The sequence below is a fragment of the Anolis sagrei genome, chromosome 4 (genome assembly GCF_037176765.1).
Source record: "Anolis sagrei isolate rAnoSag1 chromosome 4, rAnoSag1.mat, whole genome shotgun sequence".
NCBI classification, from domain to species: Eukaryota; Metazoa; Chordata; class Lepidosauria; order Squamata; family Dactyloidae; genus Anolis; species Anolis sagrei.
In genome coordinates, this window is record NC_090024.1 from 145,523,835 (window position 1) to 145,541,493 (window position 17,659).

The following is a 17,659-nucleotide window of genomic DNA, read 5'->3' on the forward strand; positions in this document are numbered from 1 at the left end:
GCAGTGTAGAAGGAGCTTTAGGTGGCTTCCTACTGGAGAGATAGGGCGGGCTACAAATAAGTTGTTGTTGTTGTTTTGTCGTGTCACAGCCATCCCTGCTTAAGCATTTGAACATAATGTAATGAAAATTCATTTATACTTTTACAAAATGTTTGAATTTTCAGATTACTTGTGTAATCTCCTCTTACCTTGTAGGGACAAAATCTTGCAGCCAAAAGTACGAGATTAACGTTGACAATATAATAGATAATGACGTTGCAAATCCCTTTAAAATGTTGTCTGCATATTTTATAACAGCAGCTATAACGAGGCCTCCAAGTGCCTGGCAAAATATCACAAAACAGATTGTTACCATTTTTTTTTATTAAATCAATTAGATGAATTTGAATTAACTGTATTTGCTTACAGCAAAGGGAAGAAACATGAGGGTGGGAGCATGCATTTACTCAGGTTGGCCTGGTGAGTTCGTACTTGAGCTAATATCAGAGGCAGCCTCGCACACACCCTCAACCTGTAATTCTTAGTCTTCCTAATTCCAGGAATAAGAACCAATGAACTCATAAAAGCTATTGCTAAGCAAATAAGGATAGGATTGTGCAGTTAATCACTATGCTATGTGAGCTGCTAACCCTTTACCTTCAAGTATTGTATTACAAATTGCTACTGAGTAGCTGCACATTCATATGTAAACAATTGGAGCTAATTACATTTTAAATACATATTTAAAAGGCTGCCTACATGCAATGCTTTGCATCAAAAATCTTTATTAATGCTAATCTGTAATGGTAAGAATGTGTAAAAGAAATCCTGTTAGTATTACTGAAAGGCATGTTACCTGGTCATCTAAATTATTTGCATTGGAATTTATGAAAATTGCCAATGAAAGCTGGAAAGAAGGATGTGTACATCTTCCTCATAGATGCTTATAATGAAATAATCATACAATGATACTGACCTGCCTAATTGGCAGCAGTTTTTAAAATAGGTCCCGTTTTTATCCTAGTATTTTAACCCATTAAACATAATTGTTGCTGATTAATAACGAGCAAAGTTGACCCCCCTCCAATCCCTATGGAACGGCACTTGCATAATGTGGGAAAACAAGCCCAGATGATTCTCGGAGAGGAGGCTGGTGAAGAAAACGTAACTTTGACTCATTACCTGCAGCACGACTACTATCCAGGTTAGCTTATTATAACCTTGAAAAAACCCGTTCTTTGATACAGGTTCTCCGTCATAAATATATACACCCATCAATCCAAATATGCTACCGAAAAATCCTGAAAGACAAGTCAGATTTTGAGTCACAGTAAAACAAGAAACAAAAAGAAGCCTTTGCCCCTGCCACTCCCAAATTCAGACATATCAGGGCTGGTAATATCACTACAAATAAGATATGTGCAGCGTGCACAGGAATTCATTCATGATTCATTCATGATTTTTCAAATTATAATCAGGCCCTCAACAGTTTGAGGGACTGTGACCTGGCCCTCTGTTTAAAATGTTTGAGGACCCCTGGTGTATACCAACAATCTTTAGCCTACACTCCTACCCTTTACACATAGGGTTTATGGGGAACTAGGCTGTGGCATTCTCTTTAGCTAGAAATCTTCTTCCTTGGGAGGCCGGTTGGGTTACCTCTCCACTTGCTTTTTAAATTCAGTATTTTTTTAAAAAAATCATTTTTTCTGGACTTTTTAACATAGTCATTGACATCTTCCTATTATATTTTACTATTATTGTTATTATTAATAATAATAATAATAATAATAAATTATAATAATTATAATATAATTATTTTAATATATTATTATTATAATAACTATTGCATTGTTATTATTATTGTATAGTTTGTTTGTATTTGTAATATTTGTAGTATTTGTCAAATCTTGTATGGTGTTTTTTGAAATCCCATGTTTATGCGAACTGTCCAAGGACCCTACAAGATTTGAAGACCAACATCCAGGAAGAAATTGCCAACATAATGCCTGCTATGCTGGCAAGAGTCATGACAAACGCCAGAAATCGGTTTACTCAGTGTATGGAAAATGGGGGACGTCACCTACCTAATTTGATCTTCATAAAATAAAACTTTAGGTATGCACCTACATTATAAAAGAATTCTGATTCATACAATGGATTTTATTAAGTTTTGAAAAAGGAAGTTATGCTGCTGCACCCTGTACATCATTTAAAACAGGTTAAATCACATAATAAAATCCATATAAAACAATTTAAAACTATAAAAATCTATGACTTCCAGGTTTAAATCTATGTCCATTTGCATCGTTAAGCCATTCCATGTTCGTTCACAGTACTGAGTTTGTCTGGTTACAATGAGGTTCCAAAAGCTTGCTCAAAGAGCCAGGTTTTTATTCTTTTCCTAAAAATCAGGCGAGAGGGGGCTGATCTAATATCCCCAGGGAGGGAGTTCCACAGCTGAGGGGCCACCACTAAGAATGCCCTGTTTCTTGTCCCCGCCAATTGCATCTGAGAGGCAGGCGGGATCGAGAGCAGGGCCTCCTCAGATGATCTTAAATTCCTGGAAGGTTCATAAGGGGAGACACATTCAGATAGGTAAGTTGGGCCAGAACTTGCAATAAGGGCACAGGAATGGACACGTTAAGATTGTTCTTTAAGGTCATTGTTCAGAACCTCACACAGAAAATGCACTGGCTTCCAAAACGTTTTGGCACATAGCATGGAGGGATTGCTTTAAAAAAATAACTTTGTCTCATTGTAATAGTTGCAGTGTACTTTGGATTCCAGCCATATTCTTTCACACCCATTAACTGCTATCAGAAATCAAACAAACTGAGCTGTGTCAGACAATAAAGGGAACAACAATTGCATTTTGAACAGGATGCAACAGCCCTAGTTCCTGTTAGCACAGCTAATGGAGAGTTTGGCATATGCTTTTGTAACAATTTGATTGTACCGAGCATATTGAGGCAATATAATTACGCTCTGAGCTACACCTTAATTTTCATCCTAGGTTTTTTGCAATAAAGGCTTACCTAGCTGGATGTTTCTAATCCATACAGATTGTTTTGTTTCTTTCAAAATTTTCTCAAAGTACACTCCAGCAAATCCACTTGAAAAACAGGCAATAAGTACTGCAATCAGGCCCACAAACTGTGACCCTGCTGAAAGCTCTTTCGTTGCTGTTGTTTGTGAGTCTGTTGGCCACTGAAAGAACAAAAAAAGGAAAATGAATTCTAAAGGAGTAGCTCTGCTGATTCATTATAGCAAAAGCAACAGAGTCTTGATTAATTTGTTAGCCTTTAAGATGCCCCAAGTACAGCAAGCGAGAGCATTAAAATGATACATACACAATAAAAGAGATGCAACGACAAGTCTATGCTTTGTATTTTACTTACAGAAAAATACGCAATGAAATACTAGAGCTAACCTTAACAAATGGGGCTACAAAGTGGAGTCCATGACATGCAAGTGCAGAGAAGAGCAAACCACAGACCACTTATTACAATGCAACCTGAGCCCTGCCATATGCACAGGACCTTCTTAAAGCGACACCAGAGGCACTCCAAGTGGTCATCTTCTGGTCAAAGGACATTTAGCATAATGCCAATTTTTTAAATTTTGTTTGTGTTTTTAAATACAGGTTAACTCGCATTTGACATGATAAATATAAATATAAATATAAATAAATATAAATATAAATAAATATACCAGAGAAGTTTTCCATCCATGTCTCAATTTAAGTCCAGCATGGTGTAGTGGCTTGAGCGTTGGACTATGATTCTGGAGACCATGGTTCGAATCCCCATTTGGCCATGGAAAGACATTGGGTGACTTTGGGCAAGTCACACACAAGAGTAAAGCCCTTCTGAACATATCTTTCCTCAGATGAACCTTGTGACAGGTTCACCTGAGGATCGCCGTAAGTTGGAACTGAAGGCACACAATAACAACAAGACACAACCTTTGCATCCATTGGTATCGGCAGCTAGGATCAAACACACTCATATTCTAATATAGTCTTTCAGGCATTTTGGGTTTCAATCCCCAGAATTCCTGAGTACTGACTGTACTACAGGACTTCTGGGAATTGAATATTGGATATTCAAAGTGACTGTTCCAATTTTCAAGGGTGTGCTGCATCTATACCCTTAACTAGCCTTTAACTGTTACATGACTCCCCCTTTCAATGAACAAAAGTAATATATATTTATTCATATTCCATTTTTATACAATTTATTGCCATTTATCAATATTTTAACCCCAACTTATACCAATGGGATATTATGTCATAAGGGTGCATGGAACAGCAGTCTAAGGTGGGGTTTCTTAAACTTTTACATTCATACCTCTTTTTGCCTAAGAAAATTTTATGTGACCCTGGCTATATAAGGTATATAAAATAGAAATCAGGCCCGTAGCCAGGATTTCATTTCGGGGGGAGCTGAATTTTTTTTCAGGGGGGGTTTCGGGGGGGGGTGAGTTTCGGGGGGGGGGGGCTGAGTCTGAGTGAAAGAGGGTCTAGCCTAGCAAACCTTTTGTATCATTACCCCAATACCCCCATGCATATGGGATATATTGTGTATGGTGATCAGATCATGTTATTAATAAACATAACAGTTTAAATAATGCACCAATAAGGCCTTTTCGTGAACCACCATGAAAATTTCGGGGGGGGGGGCTGAAGCCCCCCGAGCTCCCCCCCTGGCTACATGCCTGATAGAAATAAAACCCAAACATTTACTGATAATTAATCAGCACTTGCTGGGTTTGCTTAACAGGCCGATTTTTCTTTTAGTGAATTACAACTGAAGCATTTTCTGCAGAATCCACTAAAAACGCTGCACATTGTTGCTAACAGATTTGTGTAAATGGGTGGCTTTCAGAAACCTTTTACAGGTGCTAGATTTGCCAGACTTTTCATGACCCCAACATTAAGCTAAGAGGATCCTATTTGGAATTAGGACCTACAGCTGAAGAAACACTGTTCTAAGAACTTAATGAAGTCTCAGTATGGTGTACTGAGTCTCCTTGGGTGCCTTCAGAAAGATAGGACAGCTTATAAATAAAGTATTATTATTATATTATTATTACTTCTGAATAAAGTTGTATTTCAAATAACGAATCAAGTAACTATTTTGTTGATAAAATTCAGAGTAAATATTTACCTGTACAAATGCAACTCCTGCCATTAGAATCACTAATGAAAGCCACTGATATACTCCTAGTTTCTTACTGAGCATAGACACAGAAAACAGTGCCGTAGTAAGGATTTTTAACTGATATGTGACCTAAAAGAAAAAAAAAAGGCAAGATGGTTAAAACAACACTTCCTTTGTTTGCACAGCTCTTAACAAGGAGCACCACTCTATCAAGTGCTAGTACCTGGTAAGTAGCTGCATCTAAGTTTGACAAGGCCACATATAGCAAGTTATTTTGTAGTGTGTAAATCCCAGAAGGAATAGCAAGCTTAAGGGTCTCCATTGGCTTGTTGAGGATTTCATCATGCAACACTCTGTTCAGACTTCGTAGATTGCATTCTGTGAAGGAAAAGAAGTTTAAACTTTCTGTAAGTTCTAAAAATGAACAGTTAGAATGTGGCTTATACATTTCAGACATTGTTTTGTGTAAACTAATCATTTTAAACATGGCATACCAAAATTATATAATGAATGTCCACACAAAACAAGAAGTGTTTCAAAAAAGTGCAAAACTGAAATAATGCAGGTGGTAGGCAGGAATCAGTTGGATCATTCAGGTGACATACTGGGTGAGGGAGGGAAACCCAAAACTGTGCCCTGGAAATTCTACTGGCACAAGATTTTGATTGGTATTGTAGGCTGTTATGGGACAAGACTGGAAGAAAGTACATATCTTGTAACACAATACTGAATTCAGACCACTGGGTTGTTTTAATAAATGTACAGCCATGACTAGTACTTGCTGCTAAAGAGATAAGATTTTCAATGGTTTGCCTTTTCTTTAGGGGATCAATTTATAGTAAAATAAAGGACACAAAATTTAACTATATACTAGGCTTGTGCAATTCAGCTGGAAGACGATCCATTTTTGGGATTCGAAATTTCGTTGGGTACCCAGATCCGTTTTCGCGAGCCTCCCAAAAATCAGCTAATAGGAAAATCTGTTTTCGGCTAAGCAGTCAAAAGATCTGGGAAGATTAGGCCAATTGGTGGCAATAGGGAACTTACAAGGCTCCCCTGGGATCCTTCCTTAACTTCGTTCAACAAACCCAGACTCTCTTGAAAGGAAGAAAGAAAAGGGTCCCAGGAAGAATGCTTTCCTTTTTTCCTTTCAAGGGGGTCTGGGTTTGAGGAACAGAGTTAAGGAAGACTGCACCACATACTCCCGAATAGAAGGAAAGAAGCTGTACCCGGTAGCCACGTGGGCCATTTTGGGCAAAAAAAAAATGGCAGCTGAGGCCTTGCCGTTACAACTGTCTGGAGAAGCCAAAGAAAAACGGCTAAAACAGATTTGTGCATAAGTCTACTATGTACTCTATAATCTCATGTGTAAGTCTAAAATCATACAAGAAATGGAGTACTATATCATAACTCTTATACAAAAAGGAATCACGCACTTCTCTGAGGCTGCTTCCACCCTGCCATATATATAATCTAGATTATAAAAGCAGGCGATCCATATTATCTGCTTTGAACAGGATTATATGAGTCTACACTATCATATAATCTAGATCATAGCAGATAATATGGATTTTATATAGCAGTGTAAAAGGGGCCTGAATAGGATGGCAAAAGGCAAGAGCTTAGTCTGCCCTGGGAGAACCTAAAAGAATTACTGACACCTCTACTCTCTCCACTATGGCATCGCTTCTGCCCTTTTTGAATAACTGGCTGGGGAAATAGTGGCAGGGGTCAGGGGCAGCTGGCCCCCAAGTTGACACTGGCAAAGCAAGCTATTCCTTAATTTATTATGCATCTTATCAAAATCCATAATTTATTATTGTTGTTATTATTAACTTTATTTATACACTGCCTTTCTCCCCGTGGGGACTCAAGGTGGTGAAAAATCCCACACTTTAGTCAAGTTTAAAAAGCACAATACAAAAGTTAAAAAACAATTAAATGTGGTAAAAACAGATTAATATATAATAAATTATAACTAATACACTTAAAATACCCTTTAAAACTCACAGTCCAGTCCATCCCCAAATTCCACCCACAACATCCCCAGTCTGCCCCTTATTCTTCCCTAAATGCCTGCTGACAGAAGAAGGTCTTAACTTGTATATATGGTACTCCTTTCTCAACCTCACACATGTCTTCTTTGAACCCCGGCACTGTTATTATGGAAATGGTACTAAAAATACTGCTATCATTGAACTGTCATTGAACAGTATTGTTCCTCTTGTACAATATCGTTTAATTAACTGTGGTAGTGAATGCTGGTAAGCAATTTATCCAAAATGAGGTCACAGAGAAACGAGAAAGATGTGCTTGTGGTAAACCTGGTGTTTGCAAAAGCATGTTTAGAAAGTCTGATTGGGCAATCCACATCCCCAAACCATCCAATGATGACATTCAAATGTCATAAAAGCAAAATGAGAGCTGTAATTGAAAAATCAGAATCGAGACTGCATACCTTCCGACATTTCACAGGTGGAAACTAGAAGACATGTGGCCAAGCAACACTGGAGTGTGGTCAAGGAGGCAAAGGTTATCACTGAGGACGAACAGAGAAGCTAGGAGAGGCTGCAATCATTTGACCATTTGCTTTTGAGTGAGAGTACTGAAAAGGGCAAGATTCTGCCCAAGCATGTAGCCGGGAGGGGGGGGGGGTGAGGTGTTTCAGCCCCCCCCCCCCAAATTCTCAGGGTGGTCCGCGAGAAGGCCTTACTGGTACATTATTTAAACTGTTATGTTTATTCATATCATGATCTGATCACCATGCTCAATATATCCTATATGCATGGGGCTATTGGGATAATGATACAAAAGGTTTGTATCCTCAGCCCCCCCCCCCTTGAATCAAACTCACCCCCCCCCTCCGAATCAAACTCAGCACCCCCCAAATCAAAATCCTGGCTACGGGCCTGATTTTGTCCTACTTTTCCTCACCCTCTCAGGTTAACTGAGTGCAAAACATTTTGCATTTTAAATTCAGTTTACAACAACTGAAGTAAGGTAGGGATGAATGGGAGAATTGGAAGGAGGAGAGAGAAACAAAAACTTTTTTAAAGGAGCTGTAAAAATGGGGAAGCAGGGGATTCATTGGAATTGTCTATGCCAAACATAGACACTTGGAGAACATAGATCTGGAAGAAGAACCGAATGCCCTTCTTGAAAGGAATTAGTTGACTCCAATCCTTAAGAGGGACATTAATTGTAAGGCAGAGAATGCACAGAAACTTTGTGTACAGGTCTCACTTGTACTGACAATATTTTAACTGGCTTTTGGTGCATTTAGAAATAAACAAGGAAAGAAATAACCAAGCACGTACTGCTGTCTTTGTAAACCAACAAAATACAGGCCGTAATCTTGAGAAGTTCGGCAATAACTACGGCAGTTGAAGATAAGTAACGAGGCCCTTCTTCTTTCAACGTCCGGGAATAACGCATAGTCAGCACCAAACTAGTTGTCTGGAAGACCAATATCCCCAGCGAAAGGTATTTTAAGTTGGCAGACATAGTTTGATTATCGCTTTCCTGAAGAAAAAGAAAAGAAGCAACATGATAAATGAAAGGTACATCAGGGATAACTTTGTCAAGTGAAGTCGTACAATAGTCTGAATAATTCACAACAGAGAGAAATCTCTGGAAACCAGAAGTAATGAACCAAAACATTTAATGTGAAAGCACAAGTTCATATGCAGAGCAAACAGTTTGCAGTGCTGGAAGTTAAACTAAGGGTCCTTCCAGACAGCCCTATATCCCAGGATCTGATCCCAGGTTTTCTGCTTTAAATTGGATTATACGAATCCACACTACCAGATAATCTGAGATAAATAGAAAACCTGGGATCGGCTCCTGAGATATAGGGCCTGTCTGAAAGGGCCCTCAGACATGAAAAAATACTTAGTTTTTGCTTGCTTTGGTTATTAACTTAGGCTGGGGCTCATTCTCTTGTGCAACTTGTCACTTCAAAATCTGTTACTCAATTAAACATTAATGCATCTCAATGGAAGAAGCATTTTCTCTTAATTGTTATTTAATTTTGGGAAAATCTCATCATTCTGTGTTTGTTTGTTAATGGTTAACTAACAGATACATGAGAATCAACAAGATGTACACCCATTACATAATCATTTACTAAAAACTATTTTGGCTTTTTACTAAGTGGGAAGCAATAAAGTGCACACCTGGTACAAACGGTTCCGGCCCAGCTTACCTGTCTGAACGTACCTCCCTCTATGATCTGTCTCAGAGGCAAAGATAGTCAGGGGAGGCCCTGCTCTCGGTCCCACCCCCCTTGCAAGCACAACTGGTGGGGATGAGATACACGCCTTCTCACTGGTGGCCCCTCGTCTATGGAACTCCCTCCCCAGAGAAATTAGATCGGCCCCCTCCCTCCTTGCCTTCAGAAAAAAACTAAAAACATGAAAAAAACTAAAAACATGGGATCAGGCTTTTGGTCAATAATGAGAGCAAGGCAATAAGAGATTATAATTAATTTAATGATGACCTGAAATGGCCCTGGAATATGACCTGGATTATTTTAATTATTGTTTTAATGCTATGCTTTAATTGGGTGATTTTAATATTTTGTTTATTTGTTTTTTTGGGGTTTTTTTGTCGTGTCAGGAGTGACTCCTGGTGTGAGAGAATTGGCAGTTTGCAAGGACGTTGCCCAGGGGACGCCTGGATGATTTGATGTTTTTATCATCATTGTGGGAGGTTTCTCTCATGTCCCCTCATGAGGAACTGGAGCTGATAGCGGGAGCTCATCCACCTCTCCCTGGATTCAAACCTGCAACCTGTCGGTCTTCAGTCCTGCCGGCACAGGGGGCTCCTGTTTATTCGTTGATGTATGCATGCGGCACTGAATTATTGCCTTTTTAAGACTGCCTCGAGTCCCCTTTGGGATTGAGAAAGATGGGATACAAGTATAGTAAACAAATAAACAAATAATAAATAAATACAACTTTCTTCTACTAAAAAACCTATACGTCTAACTTGTACTAAGTTCAATCACTGATCCACTCCAGTCAGTACTACTTATATTGCCAATGGCTCTGTTCTGTATGTCAAAAGCTGGGAAATTCTGAATACAATGCACACTCTATCACTAATATGTGCCACTTATAGAGAGACCAGCTCCCTCTCAGTGTTGCAAAGTCATAGCTTGGGAAAGTTACTTTTTTAGACTATAACTCCCAAAACACCCAATGCTAGCTTAGAGAGTCTGAGAACTGAACCCCTCCAAAGGTAGCTTGTTCCAAGTAAACTATCAAGCTCATCCAATTAAGCACTATTCCTTGAAGTATTCAACCAGCTTGCACATTAGCCGCACAACATCAGCATACAAAGATCAATCCATGCCATCTGAGTCTAATGTGCTAAAACGCATGACCAGAAAATGTTGTACAGAGCTGTGTTCCAGGTGCTTGAAGCAAACCCCACCTTCTAAGGATCTTGCAGGTTTCCACCTTTTAAACCATGTGATTCATGGTTTGATTCATGGTTTGATTCATGGTTTGATGTAAACAAAAGTATGGAATTGTAACTTCAAAACTAGACAATCAGGCAGAACATCAGAAGTGAGTATAACTAATAATATTATTTAAAGGATAATTTTCTCCTAGGCATGAAGGTTTCAGAATATGAACTATGGAAGTATATAAGAATAAAATTAGAAAGGACAGGAGGAAATCTGTGTTCCAAATGAGATCTGACCAAAGCAGAACAGACTATGACTGCCTCAATCTAGAGACTAAACACTATATTCCTATTAATGCCTCCTAGAATCACGTTGGCTTTTTTAGTTGCCATATCGCACTGTTGCCTCATGTTCAGCTAGCTAGTGGTCTAATAATTGGTTGTTGTGTGTTTACTAGGCTGTATGGCCATGTTCCAGAAGCATCCCCTTCTGATGTTTTGCTTGTATCTATGGCAAGCATCATCAGAGATTGTGAGTTCTGTTGGAAACTAGGAAAATGGAGTTTATATATCTGTGGAATGTCCCAAGATGGGAGCAAGAACTCTTGTCTGTTGGGGGCAAGTGTGGATGTCGCAACTGGCCGTCTTGATTAGCATTTAAGGGCCTAGCAGTTTTCAAAATCTGGCTTCTTACTGCCTGGTGTAATTCTTTGTTAGGAGGTAATTAGCTGGCCCTGATTGTTTCTTGTCTGGATTTCCCCTGTTTTTGAGTGCTGTTCTTTATTTGCTATCATGATTTTAGAGTTTTTTAACACTGGTAGCAAGATTTTATTCATTTTCATGGTTTCTTCCTTTCTATTGAAATTGTCCAACTGAATTTCAACAGAAAGGAAGAAACCATGAAAATGAACAAAATCGCTTCATCTACGCCTGCCATAGATGCAAGTGAAACGTCAGGAGAGAATGCTTCTGGAACATGGTCATACAGCCCGGAAAACACACAACAACCCAGAGATTCTGGCCATGAAAGCCTTCAACAATACATTGGTCTACTAAGACTCCTAGATCCTTTTCACGTGTACTGTTTTCAAGCTTGGTGCCACCCATCCTCTCCTGAAACCAGCAGCCCAACCATTCTGCAATCTAGACACATAGACACATATAGAGCAAGAGAGAACTCGACTGTCTTCTGCCGGTGACCACTGGTTAAATATAAGCATCTGTCATCTTCCTATGTAGTTCCATCCTAATTGGAGCCAACTTCCCTTGGCCACTATTTTCAGCCTTTTTGAGTTATTTTAAAAAATATCTTTGTACCACTAGCAAACTAGTTTATCTAAAAACTGCTACTGCTTATTTGTGGCCGTGGTGATCCATGCCCGAGTTAAGAACAGAAGGGTGTGCTCTCCAAAGTCCCTGGGGTCACTAAACTGAACTGACAAAGCTAGGGATTAAAGCAGAACAAGTTGAGCAGAATACTTTCCTCACTTGTTAGGGCAGGAGGTCAATTGCTCAAGGTGGCATTTACACCTGCTGAGGTCTGACTGGATCCATTCCATAACTGCTTACTTTGGCCAAGTCCCAATCTCAAGATGCCTAACAAAAATATGATTCACTCTCTAGCTTGCAATGCATTTCTCACATGGTCCACAGAACGAATTAGTCATTTAGCTTAATCAGGGCTGGGCAAAATATGTTCCCCTTCCATGTCGTTGGATTGTAAGTCTGAACATTTCTAACCAATGCTTATCTGGTTAGATGCTGCAGTCCAACAATAGCTGGAGGGATGTACTTTGCCTTTCCCTGATCTTAAAGATTAACTTTTGCTTTTGGGCAAAAGGTTCAATACATTAGTACAATATTCTTCGAGGATAGCATACGCAACAAAGGAATAACACAAACAAGCTTACATTTGACACTTTTATGGACTACTAACCGTCCCCTGCCACACGTTGCTGAGGCCCAGTCTGTGAATATGTGTTTTGTATGTTTACGTTATGTGTGTATGTGTGTATATATTTGTGTATGTGTGTTTGCGTATATATGTGGTTTTGTACATGTGTTGTAATGTATTTTTTTTTTGCTTTTTAAGTCCCTTCCACTGTGTTTTTCTGTGTTTTAATGAGTGATGGTCACTCGTTGGCCTGATAGGTGTCTTGTGTCCAAATTTGGTGTCAATTTGTCCAGTGGTTTTTGAGTTACGTTCATCCCACAAAAGAACATTACATTTTTATATGCTAGAAGTTAGCATAGAGTTGCACAGGAGGACATAGTAAATTCTTAGAGGATACCTCTCTAGATTCTCTGCCACTACTCTATGGTATGCTGAGGCCATAACTGCGATTTGGCTGAGAACATATCGCCTGTGGATACAGGGGTCTTGCTGGATCTTAAAATAATTTATTGAAATAGCAGTTTTCTATGTTCTTCAAATGTGTGAATGTGACCTTAGAATGATAGGCAACCACTCTCTTTAAAAAGTATATAGAAGAACAATGAAATACATGTTTTGTTATATCATTAAGGTTTCTGGAAATAGTGAATTTCTGGTATATGTCTTCTCTTGGAGCTTGGCCAGCCAACTGCAGCAGGTCTGGGAGCAATTTCCACCCCATGGGCCTCCTAGAAACTTCAAGGATTAGAAAAACACCCACAAAATCAGAACTGGCTAGAAATATACTACAGGTTTTGAAAATGTATAATTTTTGGAGTTAAGCAATGCAGATGGGTCCTTCACAGAGAGGCTTCTAGGAAAGGCAGGTCATCATTACTATTCTTTTTTAAGTTTAATAGTGGAGCCATGTTTTATGAATTTGAGGAATAGGAGGCCTTAATTCTGGCTGCCTGAAGCCTAAATACCTTAAAGACACTACATTCCTTTTGACATTGGAAGCTAAACAGAGTCAGTTCTAGTTAGTACTTGGTAGGCTTGTGCAATCCGAGTAAACCGTGATCCATTTCATGTCCCGGCTTTCGTGTTCCGACTTATCTATTTTTGTTCTGGGGTGCCAAAAGGTCCATTTTCTATTGACCCATTGGGGGGGGGGTCCCCTGGCTCCCCTTCCCATCATTTAAAGCATTTAAGTTGTTGCTTACTCTAGAAGAGAGGCACTCAGCTGAAGGCAGGTGCATGCTTTAAAGAGGCTTCGTACCTGTTTCTGCACTAGAGGAGAGGTGCTTGGCTGCAGGCAGTCACATGCATTTTCTCTCCTGGGCCTGCACGCCACACACACTGTTTCCAAGGCAAAACCAGTTTCTTACTCTAGAGGAGACGGAGAGGTACTTGGCTGGAGACAGGTGTGTGCACTTTCTCTCCCAGCTGCACAATGCCAGCAGCCACACACTTTCCAAGGAAAGGAAGCAAGTTCTGGAGAGGTGCTCAGCTGCAGGCAGGCGCATGCACATTATTTCCCGGGCTCTTATCACACCAGCAGCCACGCACTATTTCCAAGCCATTTTAAGGATGCTTCCACTTCCAGATAAGGAAGAGCAATGACCTCCTGGAAGAGTAGTTTTCAGGGAATTAGGGTTTTCTTTTTGTTTGCTGGGGGATTGATTAAAAAAGATTAAACTGTGATGCTCCTGCTTGCTTTCGTGTTGGGCAGGTTTTCATACCGTTGTGAGCTCCCAAGTACTAAAGGTACCAAAAGAAATGGAAGAAATTAATTCCGCGCCCAAGTCTAGTACTTGGATGGGAGATGGTCAATGAATACAGGCTATCTTTTAGAAGAAGGAACTGGCAAAACCACCTCTGAGGGTTCCTCGGTTAAGAAAACCCTATGAACACCCACTCACCAGACGCCGATAGGTGAGTTGAAGGCACAACATAGACAGACAAAACTTATTGGTTTCTATGAGCATATATGGGAGTAACTATTTGAGAGTCCATATTGGGTTGACTTCAGGGCCACAGGTGACACTTAGTCTATTTTTTAGTTTCAGGAACTTCCTGCAATCACTCAGTTCAGATCTTGAGCAAGAGATAGCTATCAATTTGACAACATCAGGGAAAGAAGGATAATGAGGGAAAGGGTGAACTCTTTTAAAAGCGGGGGACAAGAGAGCAAGCGTGACTAGGGATTTAAATCCTCACTATTTTGTGAAGGTGAAAAATGATGGTAGCTTTCTCTCTTTTCCTCCACAATACTGTTTCCATATTCAAATATCCCAAAGTGTTTTCTGTGCAAGGGAATTTTGTGAGCAAAAAACCCCAGCAAAAAACAAAAAACAAAAACCTGTATATTTTCATTCCCAAGCCTTCAGAATGTTTAAATATGGTTAGAAAATTGTGCAAGATTCTTGCAAGTCTATTATTCCTCTTGATGAATTTCCCTGAGGCCTATTTTTTGACCTGTGAATATACAACAGTGACAATTGGCTCCAGCCCAACCTTTGGCACTGTTCCTTCCATTTTTACCCGTTTTGGCTTTACCCTGCCAATACAAGCAGAACTTTCTCATGCACGGATAAGATCAGTTCTCTTGCTATAGGAGAGACCGCTCTTTCTAACTTACAGGATGGCATTACATTTGTAAAAAAAACTACCCGAGAGAAAATAAGCCAATGCAACAGGGCATCTAGGAAATGTTCATAAGAGACTCAAAAGTCCCCAAAGCCTTCAAGTATTGTCTCTGATGTCTGAGAAGTGAAAGGTCCTCTGGCACTCCTTTCACTTGGTAAGTTTTACAGAGCAACTTTCCTGTTTTGCCAGACTTTTACATGGTTTAAAGTTCAAGGGTTCTCAAGGCCCCTGTTTTATGAAAGCAAAAAAAAAAAAAAAAAAAAATTAAAAAAAAATTAAGAAAAGTGTGGGCAGGAAAACTCACAATCTTTTTTGGGAAACTTCCTGCATATAACTCCCCCTCCCCACACCCACAAAAGCTCCATTCAAAAACTCAGTGGAGTAGGAGGGGAAAGAAAACTATAAATGTATTTGTGAATGTTTTTAGAAGTCCACAGTAGTTGGCTCAGTTTCCAGCTTGTGCCTTATCTCCTGGACAACTTGAAAGCTACTGTGTGCCTCTCAGAGGTCGGTCATGTTCAATGTAAGCAGGCAGAGAACATAATGGCAAGCCCTCCCATTCCATGTACAAATGCTTACCAACACCAAGAAGAAACGTTTTATGTATTTATTGTTTGTTCATTTGTTTCATTTTAAAAAAATCAGAGTTGGAAGAGACCTTGTGGGCCATCCAGTCCAAACCCCTGCCAAGAAGCAGGAAAATCACATTCAAAACACCCCTGACAAATGTCCATCCAGCCTGTTTAAAAGCCTCTAAAAATGGAGCCTCCACCACACTCCGGGGCAGAGAGTTCCACTGCTGAACAGCTCTCACAGTTAGGAAGTGCTTCCTAATGTTGAGGTGGAATATCCTTTCCTGCAGTTTGAAACCATTGTTCCGTGTTCTAGAGGCCTCATCACACTAGAAAAAATATCCACTTAAAATCTGGTTTCTGCTTCCTATAGAATTCTGGGGTTTGTAGTTTAGGGAGGAGCCTTTAACAGCTTTACTACAAACCCCAGAATTCTGCAGGAATTTCAGTGAATTTTTTCTCTAGTCTGAAGTGTTTAGTCTCCAGGGCAGCAGAAAACAAGCTTGCTCCCTCCTCCCGATGACTTTCCCTCACATACTTATACATGGCCATCATCATGTCTCCTCTCAGCCTTCTCTTCTGCAGGCTAAACATGCCTAGCTCTTTAAACCACTCCTCATAGGGCTTGTTCTCCAGACCCTTGATTATTTTAGTCGCTCTCCTCTGGACACATTCCAGCTTGTCAATATTTCTCTTAAATCATGGTGGCCAGAACTGGACACAGTATTCCAGGTGTGGTCTGATGAAGGGAACTCTTCTGGGGAACCGATGGCAAGAACATCGGTGATCTCTGAGCATCTTTGGGCTGTAGTTGTGCTGGATGTTATTTTGTGCCTGCTAAAGTGACCCAAAAAACCAGACTAACCAGCAATCTTCTCTGCTCTCTTTTCTTCTCTTCCTGGGGCACTTTTGCAGTATACAATTAAAGCAATGTTGTTCAACTGTAACTAGTATGACAACTTTCTATGAAATCCTAGGATTCTTGGTTTAGGGAGAAACATTGAGAAAACTTAGTTGTTGTGGTGCCTCACTAAGCTACATATTTAAGAAGCAATTACAGCAGTTAAAGTGAAATCAAAGTGCTATAAATGCACAGTGTGAAAAGGCTCCTGGCCTGTGCCATGCACTGCTTTAGTAGCTCCACTCTATTTCACCAGCTAGTTTCTGATGCTGCGACAAAAAAAAACTAGTCTATATAAATAAAAATGTAATGTTCATTTGTGGGATTAACAGAACTCAAAAACCACTGGACGAATTGACACCAAATTTGGACACAAGACACCTAACAACCCAATGTATGTCCTTCACTAAAAAAATGATTTTATCATTTGGGAGTTGTAGTTGCGGGGATTTATAGTTAACCTACAATCAAAGAGCATTTTGAATACTACCAATGATAGAATTGGGCCAAACTTGGTACACAGAAGTCCCATGACCAACAGAAAATACTAGAAGGGTTTGGTGGGCATTTACCTTGAATTCTGGAGTTCTAGTGCACCTACATCCAGAGTGCACCGTGGACTCAAACAATGATGGATCTGGACCAAACTTGGCATGTACCCTCAATATGCCCAAATGTGAACACTGATGGAGTTTGGGGGAAATAGACCTTGACATTTGGGATGTATAGTTCACTTACAATCAAAGAGCATTCTGACCCCACCAATGATAGAAATGGGGCAAACTTCCCATACAGAACCCCCATGACCAACAGAAAATACTGTGTTTTATGATGGTCTCTGGTGACCCCTCTGACACCCCTCGCGACCCCTCCCCATGGGTCCTGACTCTCAGTTTGAGAAACACTGCACTAGAGGAACCATCACTGAGGCCAATAAAAGGATGAGATGTTACTATTTTCCATTGTGTATAAAACCAAGTTCACATCTCCTTTGAAGAAATGAATTACTCATTACGTGTATTTATTTCTAATATTTGTATTCTGCCTGATATACCATAGCTTAATGTGCATGCATTTTAACTTTAAAGCATTTTAATTTAATTTAAAA

General features: G+C 39.7%; 1 protein-coding gene across 5 annotated transcripts in view; it reads right to left on the minus strand.

Annotated features, from left to right (window-relative positions):
* The window catches only part of SLC35A3 (solute carrier family 35 member A3), a 37,322-nt gene that overhangs the window by 7,569 nt on the left and 12,094 nt on the right, over positions 1 to 17,659 (minus strand). For 4 of the 5 annotated variants that reach the window (XM_060774001.2, XM_060773997.2, XM_060773998.2 and 1 more), the window contains 6 exons: positions 8,462 to 8,666; positions 5,368 to 5,522; positions 5,151 to 5,273; positions 3,018 to 3,189; positions 1,162 to 1,280; positions 189 to 322 (listed from right to left, as the gene is read on the minus strand). In XM_060774001.2, the coding sequence (XP_060629984.2) occupies positions 189 to 322; positions 1,162 to 1,280; positions 3,018 to 3,189; positions 5,151 to 5,273; positions 5,368 to 5,522; positions 8,462 to 8,648 (890 nt within the window). In that variant the 5' untranslated portion in view covers positions 8,649 to 8,666. Of the gene's footprint in view, positions 1 to 188; positions 323 to 1,161; positions 1,281 to 3,017; positions 3,190 to 5,150; positions 5,274 to 5,367; positions 5,523 to 8,461; positions 8,667 to 13,708; positions 13,731 to 17,659 lie in introns of those variants that run through there. The other variant, XM_067467768.1, reaches the window with a different exon arrangement.